This window comes from Plecotus auritus, assembly GCF_963455305.1.
Source record: "Plecotus auritus genome assembly, chromosome: 5".
Taxonomy (NCBI): Eukaryota; Metazoa; Chordata; class Mammalia; order Chiroptera; family Vespertilionidae; genus Plecotus; species Plecotus auritus.
In genome coordinates, this window is record NC_137776.1 from 1,264,302 (window position 1) to 1,281,152 (window position 16,851).

General features: G+C 54.1%; 1 protein-coding gene across 2 annotated transcripts in view; it reads left to right on the plus strand.

Annotated features, from left to right (window-relative positions):
• ITGAV (integrin subunit alpha V) overlaps positions 1-16,851 on the plus strand; it is a 62,372-nt gene that overhangs the window by 26,942 nt on the left and 18,579 nt on the right. For both annotated transcript variants that reach the window (XM_080668900.1, XM_080668899.1), the window contains exons 8-16: positions 713-757; positions 2,789-2,832; positions 2,933-2,989; positions 4,815-4,867; positions 6,068-6,270; positions 7,667-7,858; positions 11,551-11,596; positions 13,562-13,669; positions 15,568-15,626. In XM_080668900.1, coding sequence (XP_080525026.1) covers positions 713-757; positions 2,789-2,832; positions 2,933-2,989; positions 4,815-4,867; positions 6,068-6,270; positions 7,667-7,858; positions 11,551-11,596; positions 13,562-13,669; positions 15,568-15,626 — 807 coding nt within the window. The remainder of the gene's footprint in view (positions 1-712; positions 758-2,788; positions 2,833-2,932; positions 2,990-4,814; positions 4,868-6,067; positions 6,271-7,666; positions 7,859-11,550; positions 11,597-13,561; positions 13,670-15,567; positions 15,627-16,851) is intronic.

Consider the following 16,851-nt stretch of genomic DNA (forward strand, 5'->3'; position numbering starts at 1 on the left):
CTGAGGTCCCCTAGCCCAACACCAGGAAGGGAAGTGCACCTTGAGGTCCCCTGTCAAGCCCCACGAGGGTGGGGGAGGGCATAGCCTCAGGTCCCTGCTGATTGCTCGTTAAGGCTCTTTATGGGAACTTGGCCTCAGCTGTGGGTGCAGCCATCTTTGTGGCGGAGTGATGGTCAATTAGCACATTCCCTCTTTATTAGATAGGATAAAGAAACTCAGGCACGGAGAGGCAGGCCCCCCTAGCTTGCCCGAAGCCCCGCACTTACAACGTGCTGTTCTGAGCTCCACGCCCAGGCGGCCTGGCTCTGAGCTGGTCTTGTTTGCTGTCTTAAACGACGGTCGTGGCGTTAGGATTTGTGAACGTCCGTCTCTTCTCAAACGTCTCTGATTCGTTAAACCAAGTGCACGCGGCAGAAGCAGTGCTTGGCTGGCTGCGGAATCGGTTACGCGTCGCTGCTCTACGACGGACTGCGCATGTACCGTTTTCCAGGAACTCCGCGACGTCGGTACACGGTCTTGTTTCTCGAATAGAGTTCTACTCTCGGAATACGTAGCTCGGGCACTTCCTTGGAGGTGCATTTCCCACGCACGCGTTGACGCTGTGACCCCCAGAGGAGGAACGACGGCAGTGCGAGGACTTGCTTGGGGATCCTGCGGAGAGCGCGCTGCTGATGCCCGACTGACGCTGTTCCACCTTCTGTTCCCTGTGCAGGTTACTCGGTGGCGGTCGGCGATTTCAACGGGGACGGCATAGACGGTATGATCGGCTTGAACGGTGTTTCACCCTTTTTCAAACACGGGGGCTCAGCCTTGAGCAAGTCCAGCCAGTGGCGAGCTTTGACACCGTTTCATGGACGGTCCCGGAAGCAGGGGGGCGGGGCGCTCGTGCAGCCGTGGGCAAACGACGGCCCGCGGGCCGGATCCGGCGGTTCTATCCGGTTCTCTTGCTCTCCCCTCCGCTCCTTTCCTTTGAATTTATATGAGTTCACACAAACACTCCATCCATGCTTTTGTTCCGGCCCTCCGGTCCAGTTTAAGAACCCATGGTGGCCCTCGAGTCAAAAAGTTTGCCCACCCCTGCGCTAGTGCGTGGACAGAAGCTGGCCGCGTCCGATGTCCTCAAGCCACGGCTGAGGCGATGGAGCCGGTGCTGGGGGTGGGGTTCTCAGTCTCCTCCCGCCCCCCCCCCCCCACCCCCCGTTACAGTCAGACCTTGTTTCTCGAACCCCTCCCGTCTCGAACCGTTCAGTTCTCCACCAAAGTTGGTCACAGAAAAACATGTCTCGGTTGTCGATCAGAACTTCCGTTTTCGACCCGACAGCTCTTTCCTGCTGGTACCCCAGCGGGACAGCCGGCACCTGGCCGGCACCAGGCCGAGGAGAGGGGGCTTTCGTGGCTGGCGGTCGGCACCCCTTTAAGACCAAGAGGCCTACACAGGGCAGCCTTGTCAAGGGTGTGAACGGTGCTCACAGATCAGCGACCACAGGCGATGGAAGGGCTAGACAGGGGTGGGCAAACTTTTTGACTCGAGGGCCACCATGGGTTCTTAAACTGGACCGGAGGGCCGGAACAAAAGCATGGATGGAGTGTTTGTGTGAACTCATATAAATTCAAAGTAAAGGAGCGGAGGGGAGAGCAAGAGAACCCTCCGCTCTTTCGGCTCCGCGGGCCGGATAGAACAGCCGAACGGGCCGGGTCCGGCCCGCGGGCCGTAGTTTGCCCACGGCTGGGCTAGAAAAACTTGTGGATTTGGACAAAAGAAAAGCAGTGAGCCTGTGATAGCATTCGGGAGGCAGTGACAGGAATAATTGCTTGAAGGCTGGTCGGCGGTGGTTCTGTGGATTTAAGCAAGGAGGTGTGTGTGTATAGGTTAGACAGCACGTTAGACATGGACTGTATACAGGGAAGGTTGACATGGGAATCATTGGGGGTCTGGAACGATCGATCTACATCACTGAATGGGGGAAAGGGTCCGTTTCCGGCCGAATCGCTGCTCGGACAGCCTTCTGGAAGGAATTATGTTCGAGGGACCCGGTTCCACTGTGTTTCCTGGACTCCGTCCTCCTTGCTCTGCGGGCAGTCCCCTCGGAGGGCGGGGCCATGCCTGCCTTCAGGCCGGTGGGCACCCTCCCTTCACTCCACCCTCTGTCCACCCTCTGTCCACCCGTCCTCCCTTAGCTCATCGGGGGCCGCAGGCCTGCCCTGATTTGGATCCCGAGTAACGGCCACCTCTGCCCTGTTTCATTTGCTCTGTTGGTTTTCATTCCTGTAAATACAGCTTTTCTTCATTCTTATCTTTTTCTTAAATATATGATTGACTTCAGAGAGGAAAGGAGAGGGAGAGAGAGATAGAAACATCCATGATGAGAGAGAATCATGGATCGGCTGCCTCCTGCTCGCCCCACACTGGGGATGGAGCCCGCAACCTGGGCCTGTGCCCTGACCGGGAATCGAACCCTGACCTCCTGGTTCCTGGGTCAACAGTCCACCCCTGAGCCACGCCGGCCAGTGCTTTTCATCATTCTTCGGCCACTTTATCTCGATGCCTTTTCCACCAGATGACACATGTGTGTATCGGAGGGTCCTCGTGAGTCTCTCTGTTTTGTTCATGTTTGATTCAGTGGTTGAACACACCCTGGGTCCCTGGTTATGGATACCGATTCTTTAAAAAAACCTCTTCCTTATCGTCTGTTGAAATAACGAAATCTACAGCTTTCTGACATGCCCCTTCCTCCTTTAGTGTCCAACGTTGGTCTTAAAAGTGAGTAATTGAGTGTTTTCTTTTCAGACTTTGTCTCAGGAGTTCCGAGAGCAGCGAGGACTTTGGGAATGGTAGGAAAGTTAAAAATATAAAAAAAAAACAACCCAAAAACCCACCTCTGGGCTATTTTAACTTTTCCTGTATCTCATCTACTTCTCTTTCCCTGCACAGGTTTATATCTATGATGGGAAGAACATGTCTTCCTTACACAATTTTACTGGTGAGCAGGTATGCTTTCAAAATGTTTTTTTTTTCCCATTTAACATCTTCCTATCCGCACTTCCTAATGTCTTACAGTTTTTCTTGGCCAATCCTAGTGGTTTAGTATTCAATGTGTAATAAACATTGGTCCAGTAATCAATACTGCAGATGTGGAATGGGCTGAAAGTGTTTCACATTGTTTTAATCCAAGTAATTTTTTAAGCGAGTGCTTTCGTAATTGCGTGTTACGCTACTTGTTTTTAGAAAAGGAAATGCAGAACGGAGTCACTCACACACAAAACCAGAAACACCCTTTTCGTGCTGACGACTTAGCCTCCCCTCTAAGGCAGACCTCTGCCTTTTAAGTGACCCGATGCGGTTTGACTCAAGGTGGTAACGACACGGGAAGAGCTCGCTACCACTCGGAGGGAAACTGTCCGGTTCCGGGTCCCGGCTCAGGCCCACGTCCTGCTCAGCCGGGATGGTTGGGCCTCGCGAGAGGGTTGAGCGAGAGGGACTGGACCCCGTCCCCGCAGCCTCTTCCATGGGGGACAGTCAGGGCTGCTGCTCAGCAGGGAGCGAGTGGCCTGCCCTCGGGGTGCAGGGGGGTGTCCCTCTGTGCTGGGGCCGCTTCCTCACCTCAGGCAGCTTCTCCTGTGTGCAGGCATGATCCTGCTGTGTGCAGGCATGACCCTCCTGTGTGCAGGCATGCTTCTCCTCCTGTGTGCAGTCATGATCCTGCTGTGTGCAGGCATGACCCTCCTATGTGCAGTCATGATCCTCCTCTGTGAAGCATGATCCTCCTGTGTGCAGGCATGATCCTCCTCCTGTGTGCGGGCATGACCCTCCTGTGTGCAGGCATGCTTCTCCTCCTGTGTGCAGTCATGATCCTCCTCCTGTGTGCAGACATGACCCTCCTGTGTGCAGGCATGACCCTCCTGTGTGCAGGCATGCTTCTCCTCCTGCGTGCAGTCATGATCCTCCTCCTGTGTGCAGACATGACCCTCCTGTGTGCAGGCATGACCCTCCTGTGTGCACAGGCATGATCCTCCTGTGTGCAGGCATGACCCTCCTGTGTGCACAGGCATGACCCTCCTGTGTGCAGGCATGACCCTCCTGTGTGGAGTAATGATCCTGCTGTGTGTAGGCATGATCCTCCTCTGTGCAGGCATGATCTTCCTGTGTGCAGCCATGATCCTCCTGTGTGCACAGACATGATCCTCCTGTGTGCAGACATGACCCTACTGTGTGCAGGCATGACCCTTCTGTGTGCACAGGCATGACCCTCCTGTGTGCAGGCATGACCCTTCTGTGCTCAGGCATGCTTCTCCTCGGCTCTTTGTGGGGAACCTTGGCTTCGCATCAGGACCCTTAGGCACATGGGGGCTCCCATGTGCAGTGTTGTTGTTATTTTAAATATTTTTATCGATGTCAGAGAGGAAGGGAGGGGGAGAGAGAGAGATAGAAACATCAGTGATGAGAGAGAATCAGGGATCGGCTGCCTCCCGCACGCCCCCCACTGGGGATGAGCCCACAACCCGGGCCTGTGCCCTGACCGGGAATCGAACCAGGACCTCCTGGTTCCTAGGTGGACGCTCCACCACGGAGCCACGCCGGGCGGGCTGTGTGTGTTACAGTCACTGAAACGGTGTACAAGGGACACGCGCTGCTCATGAATCTAGGAGGACAAACACGCCTCGGTGCCTGGGGGTGCCGTGTGGTGGAATAACGGAAGAGGAGACGTCAGAGGACGCACTGTGGGCGGAGAACCACCCCCCTCCTTGGTAAAGAGACCACGCTGCCGGGTGTCCAGAGCCGGAGGGTAACCGTGTCCTTTCGTCTCCTTCCCCAGATGGCGGCCTATTTCGGATTCGCTGTCGCTGCCACTGACATTAACGGGGACGAGTAAGTGGAAAACTACGTTTCCGGACCCGGCGTGCGTCCCGTGCTTACGAGCGCTTTCCTAACACGAATCCTTTCTCCTGCCTCTTGGTCCCCTTCCTCCTACGTCTTCTGTTAGGGACCCAGTTTGGTCCCCGTCCTCCCACGTCTTCCGTTAGGGACCCAGTTTGGTCCCCGTCCTCCTACGTCTTCTGTTAGGGACCCAGTTTGGTCCCCGTCCTCCCACGTCTTCCGTTAGGGACCCAGTTTGGTCCCCGTCCTCCTACGTCTTCTGTTAGGGACCCAGTTTGGTCCCTGTCCTCCTGTGTCTTCTGTTAGGGACCCAGTTTGAAGCAGCCTTATCAGGTACGCTAGGCGACCTCTGCTTCTCGTCACCTCTTCTATTTATTTATTTAAGTCCTTATCGTGGAAGGTGTTCCCGATGTCCCCGTTTCCCCCGCTGACCTCTCCCTGCCCACCCCTGCCCCGCCCCAGGCCTTCACCCCGCCCCCCCCCCCCCCGTTGTCAGGGTCCACGCATGTACACATGTGAGTTCATTGGTTGAGCCCTCCCCCTCTCCCCTGCCAACCCTCATCATTTCTTTTTTTTTTTTTTCATATATATTTTATTGATTTTTTTACAGAGAGGAAGGGAGAGGGATAGAGAGTCAGAAACATCAATGAGAGAGAAACATCCATCAGCTGCCTCCTGCACGCCCCCGACTGGGGATGCGTCAGCAACCAAGGTACATGCCCTTGACCGGGATCGAACCTGGGACCCTTGAGTCTGCAGGCCGACGCTCTATTCCAGCCTTGGGCAAACTATGTCCCGCGGGCCGGATCCGGCTGTTCTATCCGGTTCTCTTGCTCTCCCCTCCGCTCCTTTACTTGGAATTTATATTAGTTCACACAAACACTCCATCCATGCTTTTGTTCCGGCCCTCCGGTCCAGTTTAAGAACCCATGGTGGCCCTCGAGTCAAAAAGTTTGCCCACCCCTGCTCTATCCACTGAGCCAAACCGGTTAGGGCTCATAATTTCTTATAATAGCTTTGATCATAGGAAGGAAAGAAGCAATATTGTGGGTTACTCCTAGTTTTTTATTGGAAGAGTTGGAGGGCTGTCCAGCTTTGAGATGATCATCTTGTGCCTCTGTGTGGCTGGGAGATGTGGGAGGGGCGGGAGCGGCGAGGGAGCGGTGAGGGATGGATGGATCTGTCCTCCAGTTACGCAGACGTGTTCATCGGCGCCCCGCTGTTCATGGACCGCGGCTCGGACGGGAAGCTGCAGGAGGTGGGGCAGGTCTCCGTGTCCCTGCAGAGGGCCTCGGGGGACTTCCAGACCACCAAGCTCAACGGCTTCGAGGTCTTCGCAAGGTTCGGCAGCGCCATCGCGCCGCTGGGAGACCTGGACCAGGACGGCTTCAACGGTAAGGCCGAGGCCGGCGTCTGTGGGCCGCGTGCTCCGGGCCCCCTTGGAGAGGTTCTCCCCTCCCCACCCGCGCCCCGTGAGCAGCCTCAGCCTCCTTCCTGGGGAGGGTGCGAGGGACAGCGTCGGGCACCCTGGTTACACGTGAAGGCGCTCTTTTTCCTTAAAAACCAGAGCAAACACCTCAAATACGGATTCTCAGGTGCTACTTACTCTCCCTGCAGCCAGAATGGAGCGCTGGGCTAGTTCCCGTGCGAGAGGGACTTGCCCTGGCCGCCAGCCCCCGCCCTGGCCTGTGAGCCTGGCCTTTCCGTCTCCTGCTCGGCAGGGCCCCCTGCTGGCCACCGTGGGGACAAGCGGCCTGGCTGTCACTCACACTGCAGAGCTGTGATTGGCTGTGAATATTTTTAAAGCTGTCGCTTCATTGCCACCGAGGGCGGCTGTATCTCCCTTCGTGCGGACAAGTGAAAGGGACAAGCTCCCTGTTTGAGAATCGTCCCGTTTAGTAATTGAATTAGTCGCTGTGGGCATTTTTTAAAAATTGAAGGTGGTGGCTTTCATTACAGGATGAAATATAGATTACACCTGACCAAGATTTAAAAAAAAAAAAAAGAATGCTATTAAAGCCCTTTCTGAAAAGTCACAGGCTGCAGAGTTGAACTGTCAGTGTGTGTGTCGTTGACAGAAAGTAGGGATCTGCCCCCTTCATATTTAGAGGAAGTTTTAAGTGAAGAAGAAAACTTCACCCGGATCTCCCAGGGCCCGGGCCGCGGGTAGGAAGGGCGTGCCTCGGGCGGCACCAGCCGGGGGAGGAGGAGGGGGCACATTGGTGAAATATTTTAGTTAGGGAGGTCATAGTGACCGCTTGGATGGATCTGTTCTCTAGTTACAAGAACTAATATTGGTGGTTTTGCTTTAGTTTTTTTTTAAGAATTCCAAACGTGTATGGGTTTATGTGATTTCAGTATAAGTTGAGCAAGACCAAGATGAATTTCTGATTTTCAAGTTTCCAAGCCAGATTGACTTCTGCTTTTGGGGAAAAACAAAAAAACAAAAACCCCACACCATGCCCTGTTGTTAGCTGGGATGTGGGAGCCAGGGCGAGCCTGAGGGATGTTTGACCCTCACCTCCCGCCACTGAAGGACGAGGGATTTGAGGTCCCCAAAGGTTAACGGAGTTGCCCGAGGTCAGACCCAGAGCATCGGCCTCCACATCCCTGTCACCTCCACCCAGGGCTGCTCGAGTCTCCTCGCATCCGGGGCCGCGTCACGGAGCGAGCCGTCCTAAGACTGCTGCTCTCCTTCCTGCCTCTCCCCCTTCCTCCTTCCTCTCCCTCCTCCTCTCCCCCGCTCACGTCTCTCCCCCTGCGCCCCCACCCTCTCCCTCCCCGCCACAGACATCGCCATCGCCGCTCCCTACGGGGGAGAAGATAAAAAAGGGATCGTGTACATTTTCAACGGGAGATCCACGGGCTTGAACGCGGCGCCGTCCCAGGTCCTGGAGGGGAGGTGGGCCGCGCAGAGCATGCCACCCAGCTTCGGCTACTCCATGAAGGGGGCCACGGACATCGACCGCAACGGGTACCCAGGTGCGGCCCCCAGAGCGCTCAGAGGTGCTCGGTCCGGAGCACGCGGCCCCCGGGCTGGGTGGATGCTGTGCGTGAGTTCCGTCCAGGGTCTCACGTGCTGGGTGGGCCCCCACGGGGGTTGGCGGGGCTGTTCTCTTCACCCGGGGGCGGTGAAGGAAAGGCGGCTCTCGGTCCCGGGCGTTTCCAGCAAAACCACGGACTGACTCCGAGCTTCCCGCACGGAAGTCTGCAAGGAAACGTCAGAGACGTCATACGCCAGCGAAACGCTCCTTTTGGGTTTTTGAACGTTCGGCATCCTTCTTTGTTTTGAAAAATGTAAATGTATTTTATTGATTTCGGAGAGGAAGGAGGAGGGAGAGAGAGATGGAAACATCCATGATGAGAGAGAATCGTGGATCGGCTGCCTCCCGCACGCCCCACGCTGGGGATGGAGCCTGCAACCCGGGCCCGTGCCCTTGACTGGGAATCGAATCCGGGACCCTTCAGTCCGCAGGCCGACGCTCTATCCACTGAGCCAAATCTGGGACCCTTCAGTCTGCAGGCCGATGCTCTATCCACTGAGCTACACCGGCCAGGGCCTTTTTTGGTTTTCGGTGATCTAACATTTTGTGGTCTGGACTAATCATTGTGATTTTTAACAATACGTTATTTTGTGCAATTGTCTGAAGAATGTGCACTTTCTCAGCTCAGATCACCACCTTTTGGAGGAGGAGAGAGACTCAGAGGGAGTTGGCCCGACCTAGCCCCCTGGTTTGAGCCGGTAGAGAAAGGGGGATCTTTCTTCTGGTTCACATGGACTTTGGAGTTATTCACATAGACCAGGGGTGGGCAAACTTTTTGACTCGAGGGCCACCGTGGGTTCTTAAACTGGACCGGAGGGCCGGAACAAAAGCATGGATGGAGTGTTTGTGTGAACTAATATAAATTCAAAGTAAAGGAGCGGAGGGGAGAGCAAGAGAACCGGATAGAACAGCCCACGGGCCGTAGTTTGCCCACGGCTGACATAGACCGAGGATCAGAATGGGTCTATTCTTCAAAACGAAATGTAGTGCAGAAATTGAACTGCCTTTGTGGCTGGGACAGTTAATGTGAGCTCAGTGGGCAAAGCTGTTGAGGTGCTCTTAGAAATAGGACAGGAAGTTGATTTTTTTTTTTAATGAGATTTATTCTCTTTTTTAAAAAATATATTTTATTGATATTTTACAGAGAGGAAGGGAGAGGGATAGAGAGTTAGAAACATGGATGAGAGAGAAACATCGATCAGCTGCCTCCTGCACACCTCCCACTGGGGATGTGCCCACAACCAAGGTACATGCCCTTGACCGGAATCGAACCTGGGACCCTTCAGTCCGCAGGCCGACGCTCTATCCACTGAGCCAAACCGGTTTCGGCAGGAAGTTGATTATTATCTCTGTCTTGTTAGTTCAGAATTTTCTGGTTGTAAGTGCGATGTATTTACAGAACTTTCAGAAGATACAGCAGAACGTATTTCGCAGTCTTTTCCCCAATGCATTCATACACGTTTAGGAACAGAATAGAATTATGCTTTATGCACTGTTAATGGCATATTTTATTCACTTAAAGTATCAGGAATGTTTCCCCATGTTACTAATTTTTCTTCAAAAACATGAATGTCATATTTTTCATTTTATCAAATGACTATATCGTATCGTATTTACCTTATTTGGAGGGATTTATATTCTTGTATATAATTTTGGTGTGTATACACCTTATTTTAAAAAATTTTTATTTTTTTATTATTAGACGAAGTTTTAGAATTGTTGTGTCAAAGATAAGCACGGTGTTTTCCTCAAGTTTGTTGATACGCGTTGTCATGCTACAGTCCCACTCCCTCTAAAAGCAGGTTTGCCACTTTTTAAGCCACTCACAGCAGCGAGTGAGGGTCCTTTTCTCACATTTGTCCCCATGTTGAGTGCCGTCTTTTGTTCCCTGTGGAGTAACTTTACACGCCGGGCGGAAAATGTCCTTTTGTCTGAACTTTCTGTTTTTGGTTATTAGTGAGGGTAAGCGTTTGGTTCATTTGCATCCATTTACTTTTGTGAATTTCTTTTTTCACATCTTTTTTTCTCTGTTTTATTGGGATGTTTCTCTTTCATTAATTCATTTTTTTAACTTGAGGCAGGTGCCTTGAAATAGCATGTTTTAGGCTATTAACGAAGACAAAAAAGGTTTACAGTTGTTCGTGTGGAAAATAATCACTCTATATCATAAAAGCCTAATATGCTAAGTGTCCAGTTGTCCGGTCGGCCATTCAACCAATCAAAGCGTAATATGCTAATGATATGCTAAGGTCGCTCAACTGCTCGCTATGACATGCACTGACCACCAGAGGGCAGGCAGTCGACCGGTCGACCAGTCACTATGACGTGCACTGACCACCAGGGGGCAGGCGCTCTGACCGGTAGGTGAGCTTGCTGCTAGGGTCTGGCCAATTGGGACTAAGCGAGACAGGCCGGACCTGCCCTGGAGCCCTCCTGCGGTCCCTCCCCGGCTGGCCAACCTCCCGCGTCCCTCCCCGGCCCCGATCGTGCACCGGTGGGGTCCCTGGCCTGGCCTGCGCCCTCTCGCAATCTGCGACCCCGCGGGGGATGTCGGAGAGCCGGTTTCGGCCCGATCCCGCAGGCCAGGCCGAGAGACCCCTCTGGTGCACAAATTCGTGCACCGGGCCTCTAGCAATAAATAATAGTACGAGAATAACCTCTGTGCTTCCTGTGCGCGTAGCTGAACACCCGCTGTGTTCTGCCCCCCGTACATTTCTTAGTTTGTCACGTTTGCTTTTGGGGGCATACGGAAGTGCTTAATTCTTTTGTACTGCAATCTTCCTGTCTTTATGTTTTGTTTTTTTCACGTTCTGTTTTGCCTGGAAGGGGTTTCTTCAAGTCTAGCTTGGTTATGCGGAGATAGAGCTGAGACAGCATTTTTTTTTCCCTCATTGTGAGTCCTTTTATTACCTCCTACGTGTGAAAACGGATGCATCCTGTCTGTGTCGAGGTGAGGGCTGTCTGCTGTCAGTTCTAAGCATTCTAAATACAGGTAATGTGCTTTTTGGTTTTGGTTGAAAAAATAAAAGAAAGTGAAAACATGTTTTTGGTTAAAAAAATAGAAAATGGAAAAATGTTTGTACAGTGGGACCCACGGGCATCCCTTCGTGGTCCATGTGTGTGGGGTCGTGCCCGCGACTTTGCTGGTTTTACGAAGTGTCCACGAGAAGGCTGTCTGCCTGAATGAAGGACTCGTGTTACGAGGAGCGTTTGCCATCGGTAGTAGCTCATTTCGAATTTTCAGATTTCTAGCCTTTTCAAGGTTATCCTAAACCTCCCAATGAAGGTAGATTGGAGACGGTGTTTAAATCTTGACTGCATGTATTGAAAGTTGTATGGAATGGCCCTGACCGGTGTGGCTCAGTGGATAGAGCGTCGGCCTGCGGACTGAAGGGTCCCAGGTTCGATTCCGGTCAAGGGCATGTACCTTGGTTGTGGGCACATCCCCAGTGGGAGGTGTGCAGAAGGCAGCTGATCGATGTTTCTAACTCTCTATCCCTCTCCCTTCCTCTCTGTAAAAAATCAATAAAATATATTAAAAAAAAAAAAAGTTGTATGGAACGGTATGTGAATTTTAAAAAATCATGGTCATCGTTATTATTAACACTTTTTTTCTACTCTCTTTTTAAGACTTGATTGTGGGAGCTTTCGGTGTGGACAGAGCTGTGTTATACAGGTGAGCATATTCCCATAGCTGCTTGTGTTCTGAATTAATTGAACGTTTCATAGGTAAGTCCCCGTGTTTTAACTTCAGCTTAATGTTCTTGAAGCGATGGTACAGTTTGTCCTTTCTGTTTAAGATGCGCTCTAGGCCAGTAGTATCTATAGAAGGAGAGTCCCCCAGTAGAGAGAGCTGTAGATTTTTTTTTTAATATATTTTATTGATTTTTTTACAGAGAGGAAGGGAGAGGGATAGAGAGTTAGAAACATCGATGAGAGAGAAACATCGATCAGCTGCCTCCTGCACACCTCCCACTGGGGATGTGCCCGCAACCAAGGTCCATGCCCTTGACCAGAATCGAACCCGGGACCCTTCAGTCCACAGGCCGACGCTCTATCCACTGAGCCACACTGGTCAGTGTAGGTGTTTTTAATTTCAGAAAGCACGTAGGCTTTCCCTCTTAGTCCTTGCAATCCTGTCTAGAGAGTCTCCGACCTTCCAAACGTCCCCCCAAGTTACAGGAGTTGACGTTTTCCGCCGAGAGGCGAGAAACTATAACGCGGTGTCGGTGCGTAACGTCCTGAGCACAGAGGCCGCGTGGAATGACGTCCGGGACCCCTGTTGCTCAGGGCGGCGTGTGAGTCCACGCCCGTGTTTCCCAGGCTCGTGCACGTCCCCGGTTCTTCTCTGTGTCCATCCGCCCTCCTGCCCTCGGCGTCCTCTCGGCCCCCAGGGAGGAAGGCGCTCTCCTTCCCCGGGCGTGGTGCGCGGGCAGGGAACTGGCCTGAATGACGGGCTGGTGTGGGGGAACGTGACCGTGGCTCTCGGGCACCGTGTCCTCCCGCAGACGGCGTGTCCTCGGCCGGTGACCGGGATGGCGGAGGCCGGAGCGGCTGCATTTCTGGACAGAGTTGAAATCTGTGCCTCTGTTTCAGTTTTTATTTCATTTATTATTAGTTCTTAAAAATATATTTTTATTGATTTCAGAGAGGGAGGGAGAGAGAGAAACATCCGTGATGAGAGAGAATCATGGATCGGCTGCCTCCTGCACGCCCCACTCTGGGGATGGAGCCCACAACCCGGGCCTGTGCCCTGACCGGGAATCGAACCGTGACCTCCTGGTTCCTAGGTCGATGCTCAACCCCTGGGCCATGCCGGCCGGACTCTGTTTCAATTTTTAAAATGGCTGTTCATGAAGTAATATGTGCAGGTTGTAAACATTCAAATAATATAAAAAGGGCATATGATAAAAAAAGGCTCTTCTCAGACTAGTAATCAGGGGTGGGCAAACTTTTTGACTCGAGGGCCACCATGGGTTCTTAAACTGGACCGGAGGGCCGGAACAAAAGCATGGATGGAGTGTTTGTGTGAACTAATATAAATTCAAAGGAAAGGAGCGGAGGGGAGAGCAAGAGAACCGGATAGAACAGCCGGATCCGGCCCGCGGGCCGTAGTTTGCCCACAGCTGGACTAGTTATTATTGTATTAGTGTATACAATGAGAAACATACGAGGCATTAAAATAATATTGTGTGTGTGTGCGTGTGCACGCCGCGCGCGCATCCTTTGTACATTGTGGCTTTTCCCCGTGTCGCACTGACATTACATGTGGCATGTACCTTAGATCCTCCCTCCGTAACAGCACGGATGGCTCCCGGCCCTCGCTCCCCGCTGTGTGCGTGTGTGAGGTCCGTCGCGCACCCCGGCCTCCCTGTTCTGCTTCACGGGCAGAGTTCGGAGAGTCTGGCCGATGGTCCCACGTCGCCTGGGCCCGAGGCGCTGCCGGTCCTGGGACTCGCCTGCCAGAACCGGGCAGCCCTGGGCGGCGGGGACAGTGGTCATTCATTCTGAGGTTTTGTTCTGGTCTCTTCTCTGCCCAGTGAGTGAGTGTGAACCCGGAACGCTCCGTCAGCCCAACGCTGTAAACAGCTTCTTCCTTTTCCTCACTTCCCCCCCCCCTCCCTCTCTCCTCCCCCCCTAGAGCCAGGCCGGTCATCACTGTCCACGCTGGCCTTGAAGTCTACCCGAGCATTTTAAACCAAGACAATAAGACCTGCCCACTGCCTGGGACAGATCTTAAAGTTTCCTGGTAAGAGCATTCGCTTATGTTGTGATTATTACAGTTATTATTCTGGTTTGCGGCTCAGTTACTGTAAAAACAGTTGAAAATGGGGGTAGGGGGTGAAATAGTGCTAAAGCAGATTTCATTTGTCTACTCTCTTACCATGTCGTAGGTTGGATTATAGAAATACTGTTCCAGAAAGATACGTAGAAAGCTCTAGAAGTATGTTAAAAACCAGTGTAAAGTTTATATCTATGTGTGTGTGTGTTTTTCTTTCATTAATTCGTTTTTTTAACTTGTGGCAGGTTATCACTGATATTTATATCTCTCCCTCTTTCTCTCTCTAAAATCAAATATATATGTATTTGTATCTCACCCTCTTCCTTCCTCTCTCTAAAATATATATATTTGATTTTAGAGAGAGGAAGGAAGAGGGAGAGATCCAAATATCAAAGATGAGAGAGAATCATGGATTGGCTGCCTCCTGCACGCCCCACACTGGGGATCGAGCCTGCGTCCCGGGCCTGTGCCCCGACCGGGAATCGAACTGTGACCTCCTGGTTCATAAGTTAACGCTCAACCACTGAGCCACGCCAGCCTGGCCGAACACTAGCGCAGTTTTTTTAAATGACGCATGCTCAATGACCGTATTAAAAAAGAAGGAAAAGCTAATAAGATCTCAGAATTCATTTATATTTAATTCTAAGAAAGACCATGAACATTTTAATTTTCAAAAGGTATGGTCTTTTTCAGATTTAATATCTGTGAGTGGCTGTATGAAAAAATGTTATTTTGCTCTGATATACCAGTCTTCCACTTGTTCCTTTACTAGTTTTTAGAGAGAAAAAAAATTTTTTTTAATTTGACGTTTGAATTCTTCTATACTTTGGGGTTTCTCAAGTCTCTCCGTATTTTTATGCTATTCTTTTTTTTTCTCTTCTTTTTTCTTTTCTCTTCTCCTCTTAAAGCTTCATAGAGAGGCTTGCCCAGGTACTTTTATGCTATTCTTATAGTGCACGATTTTGCTATATTTTCATTCTACTTGTATTTGTAGTTTTCTTTTTTTTTTCTTATATTTTATTGATTTTTTACAGAGTGGAAGGGAGAGAGATAGAGAGTTAGAAACATCGATGAGAGAGAAACATCCATCAGCTGCCTCCTGCACACCTCCCACTGGGCATGTGCCCGCAACCAAGGTACATGCCCTTGACCGGAATCGAACCTGGGACCCTTCAGTCCGCAGGCCGACGCTCTATCCACTGAGCCATACCGGTCAGGGCATGTTTGTAGTTTTCTTAAGGTCCTTTTCTTTAAGCTGGCATATTTTGCTTTAAAACGTTTAAGATAAAATGGAGAAACCAGTGTCTTTCTCCCACCCGTGAGGACAGATGTAACTTAGTGTTGAAAGACGGGGGCCCACAGGCAGTCAGGTCACCCCGAGGCCCCTTAGGGAACCACTCCGCTCCCGGCACAGGGGCCAGAGCTCTTAGGGAGGGAGGGAGGGAGCGTGACGGACCTGGGTCAGCTTCCTTCCCAAAGAGCCGACCAGAGCAGATCTCGGGGTTCGCAGCCGCTGCGGGGCGGCACCGTCGGGGAGCGGGCTCGTCGCAGGGAGCGCCAGGGTCTTCTGACGGAACGGGACGTGTCCCCTCGTTTCCACGTGTCACCGGATCTAGAACTCGGGAGGAAGGGAGCAGGTTCTTCCCGTTTGTTTCCCCACGAGCGGCCGATGGGGGAAGCGTGCCGGTTACGGTGGCTGAGTGGATTTCGTCTCGTTTCACGTGCTCAGCACAACGTTCAGACAGACAGACAGACAGACAGACAGATGGCTTCGCCGCGAGAACTGTGTGTGAGGCGTGAGGTCTGCGTGATACGGGAGCACGCCTGACCCGAGTGACGGGACGCGTGTCCTTTTGTTTCCGCAGCTTCAACGTCAGGTTCTGCCTGCGGGCCGATGGCAAAGGAGCGCTTCCCGCAAAACTGAGTGAGTGTCCGTGGGGGTCACACAGCGCTCACACTGGGGGGGGCCGCGCTCACACTGGGGGGGGGCGCGCTCACACTGGGGGGGGGCCGCTCACACTGGGGGGCCGGGGCCGCACTCACACTGGGTGGGGCCGGGGCCGCGCTCACACTGTGGGGGCCGGGGCCGTGCTCACACTGGGTGGGGCCGGGGCCGCGCTCACACTGTGGGGGCCGGGGCCGCGCTCACACTGGGGGGGTGCTGCGCTCACACTGGGTGGGGCCGGGGCCGTGCTCACACTGGGGGGCCGGGGCCGCGCTCACACTGGGGGGGGCCGGGGCCGCGCTCACACTGGGGGGGGCCGGGGCCGCGCTCACACTGGGTGGGGCCGGGGCCGCGCTCACACTGGGGGGGCCGCGCTCACACTGGGGGGCTGGGGCCGCGCTCACACTGGGGGGCCGGGGCCGCGCTCACACTGGGGGGCCGGGGCCGCGCTCACACTGGGGGGGGCCGCGCTCACACTGGGGGGCTGGGGCCGCGCTCACACTGGGGGGCCGGGGCCGCGCTCACACTGGGGGGCCGGGGCCGCGCTCACACTGGGGGGGGCCGCGCTCACACTGGGGGGGGCCGCGCTCACACTGGGGGGCCGGGGCCGCGCTCACACTGGGGGGCCGGGGCCGCGCTCACACTGGGGGGGGCCGCGCTCACACTGGGGGGGGCCGCGCTCACACTGGGGGGCCGGGCCGCGCTCACACTGGGGGGCTGGGGCCGCGCTCACACTGGGGGGCCGGGGCCGCGCTCACACTGGGGGGCCGGGGCCGCGCTCACACTGGGGGGCCGGGGCCGCGCTCACACTGGGGGGGGCCACGCTCACACTGGGGGGCCGGGGCCGCGCTCACACTGGGGGGGGCCACGCTCACACTGGGGGGCCGGGGCCGCGCTCACACTGGGGGGGGCCACGCTCACACTGGGGGGCCGGGGCCGCGCTCACACTGGGGGGGGCCACGCTCACACTGGGGGGCCGGGGCCGCGCTCACACTGGGGGGGGCCACGCTCACACTGGGGGGCTGGGGCCGCGCTCACACTGGGGGGGGCCGCGCTCACACTGGGGGCCGGGGCCGCGCTCACACTGGGGGGCCGGGGCCGCGCTCACACTGGGGGGCCGGGGCCACGCGCAGTCGCTCCTGGTGTGAGTTCAGCGCCAGGCACTGCAGCAGCAGTCCTTGGGTGGGAACGGGGCCGCGGGGAA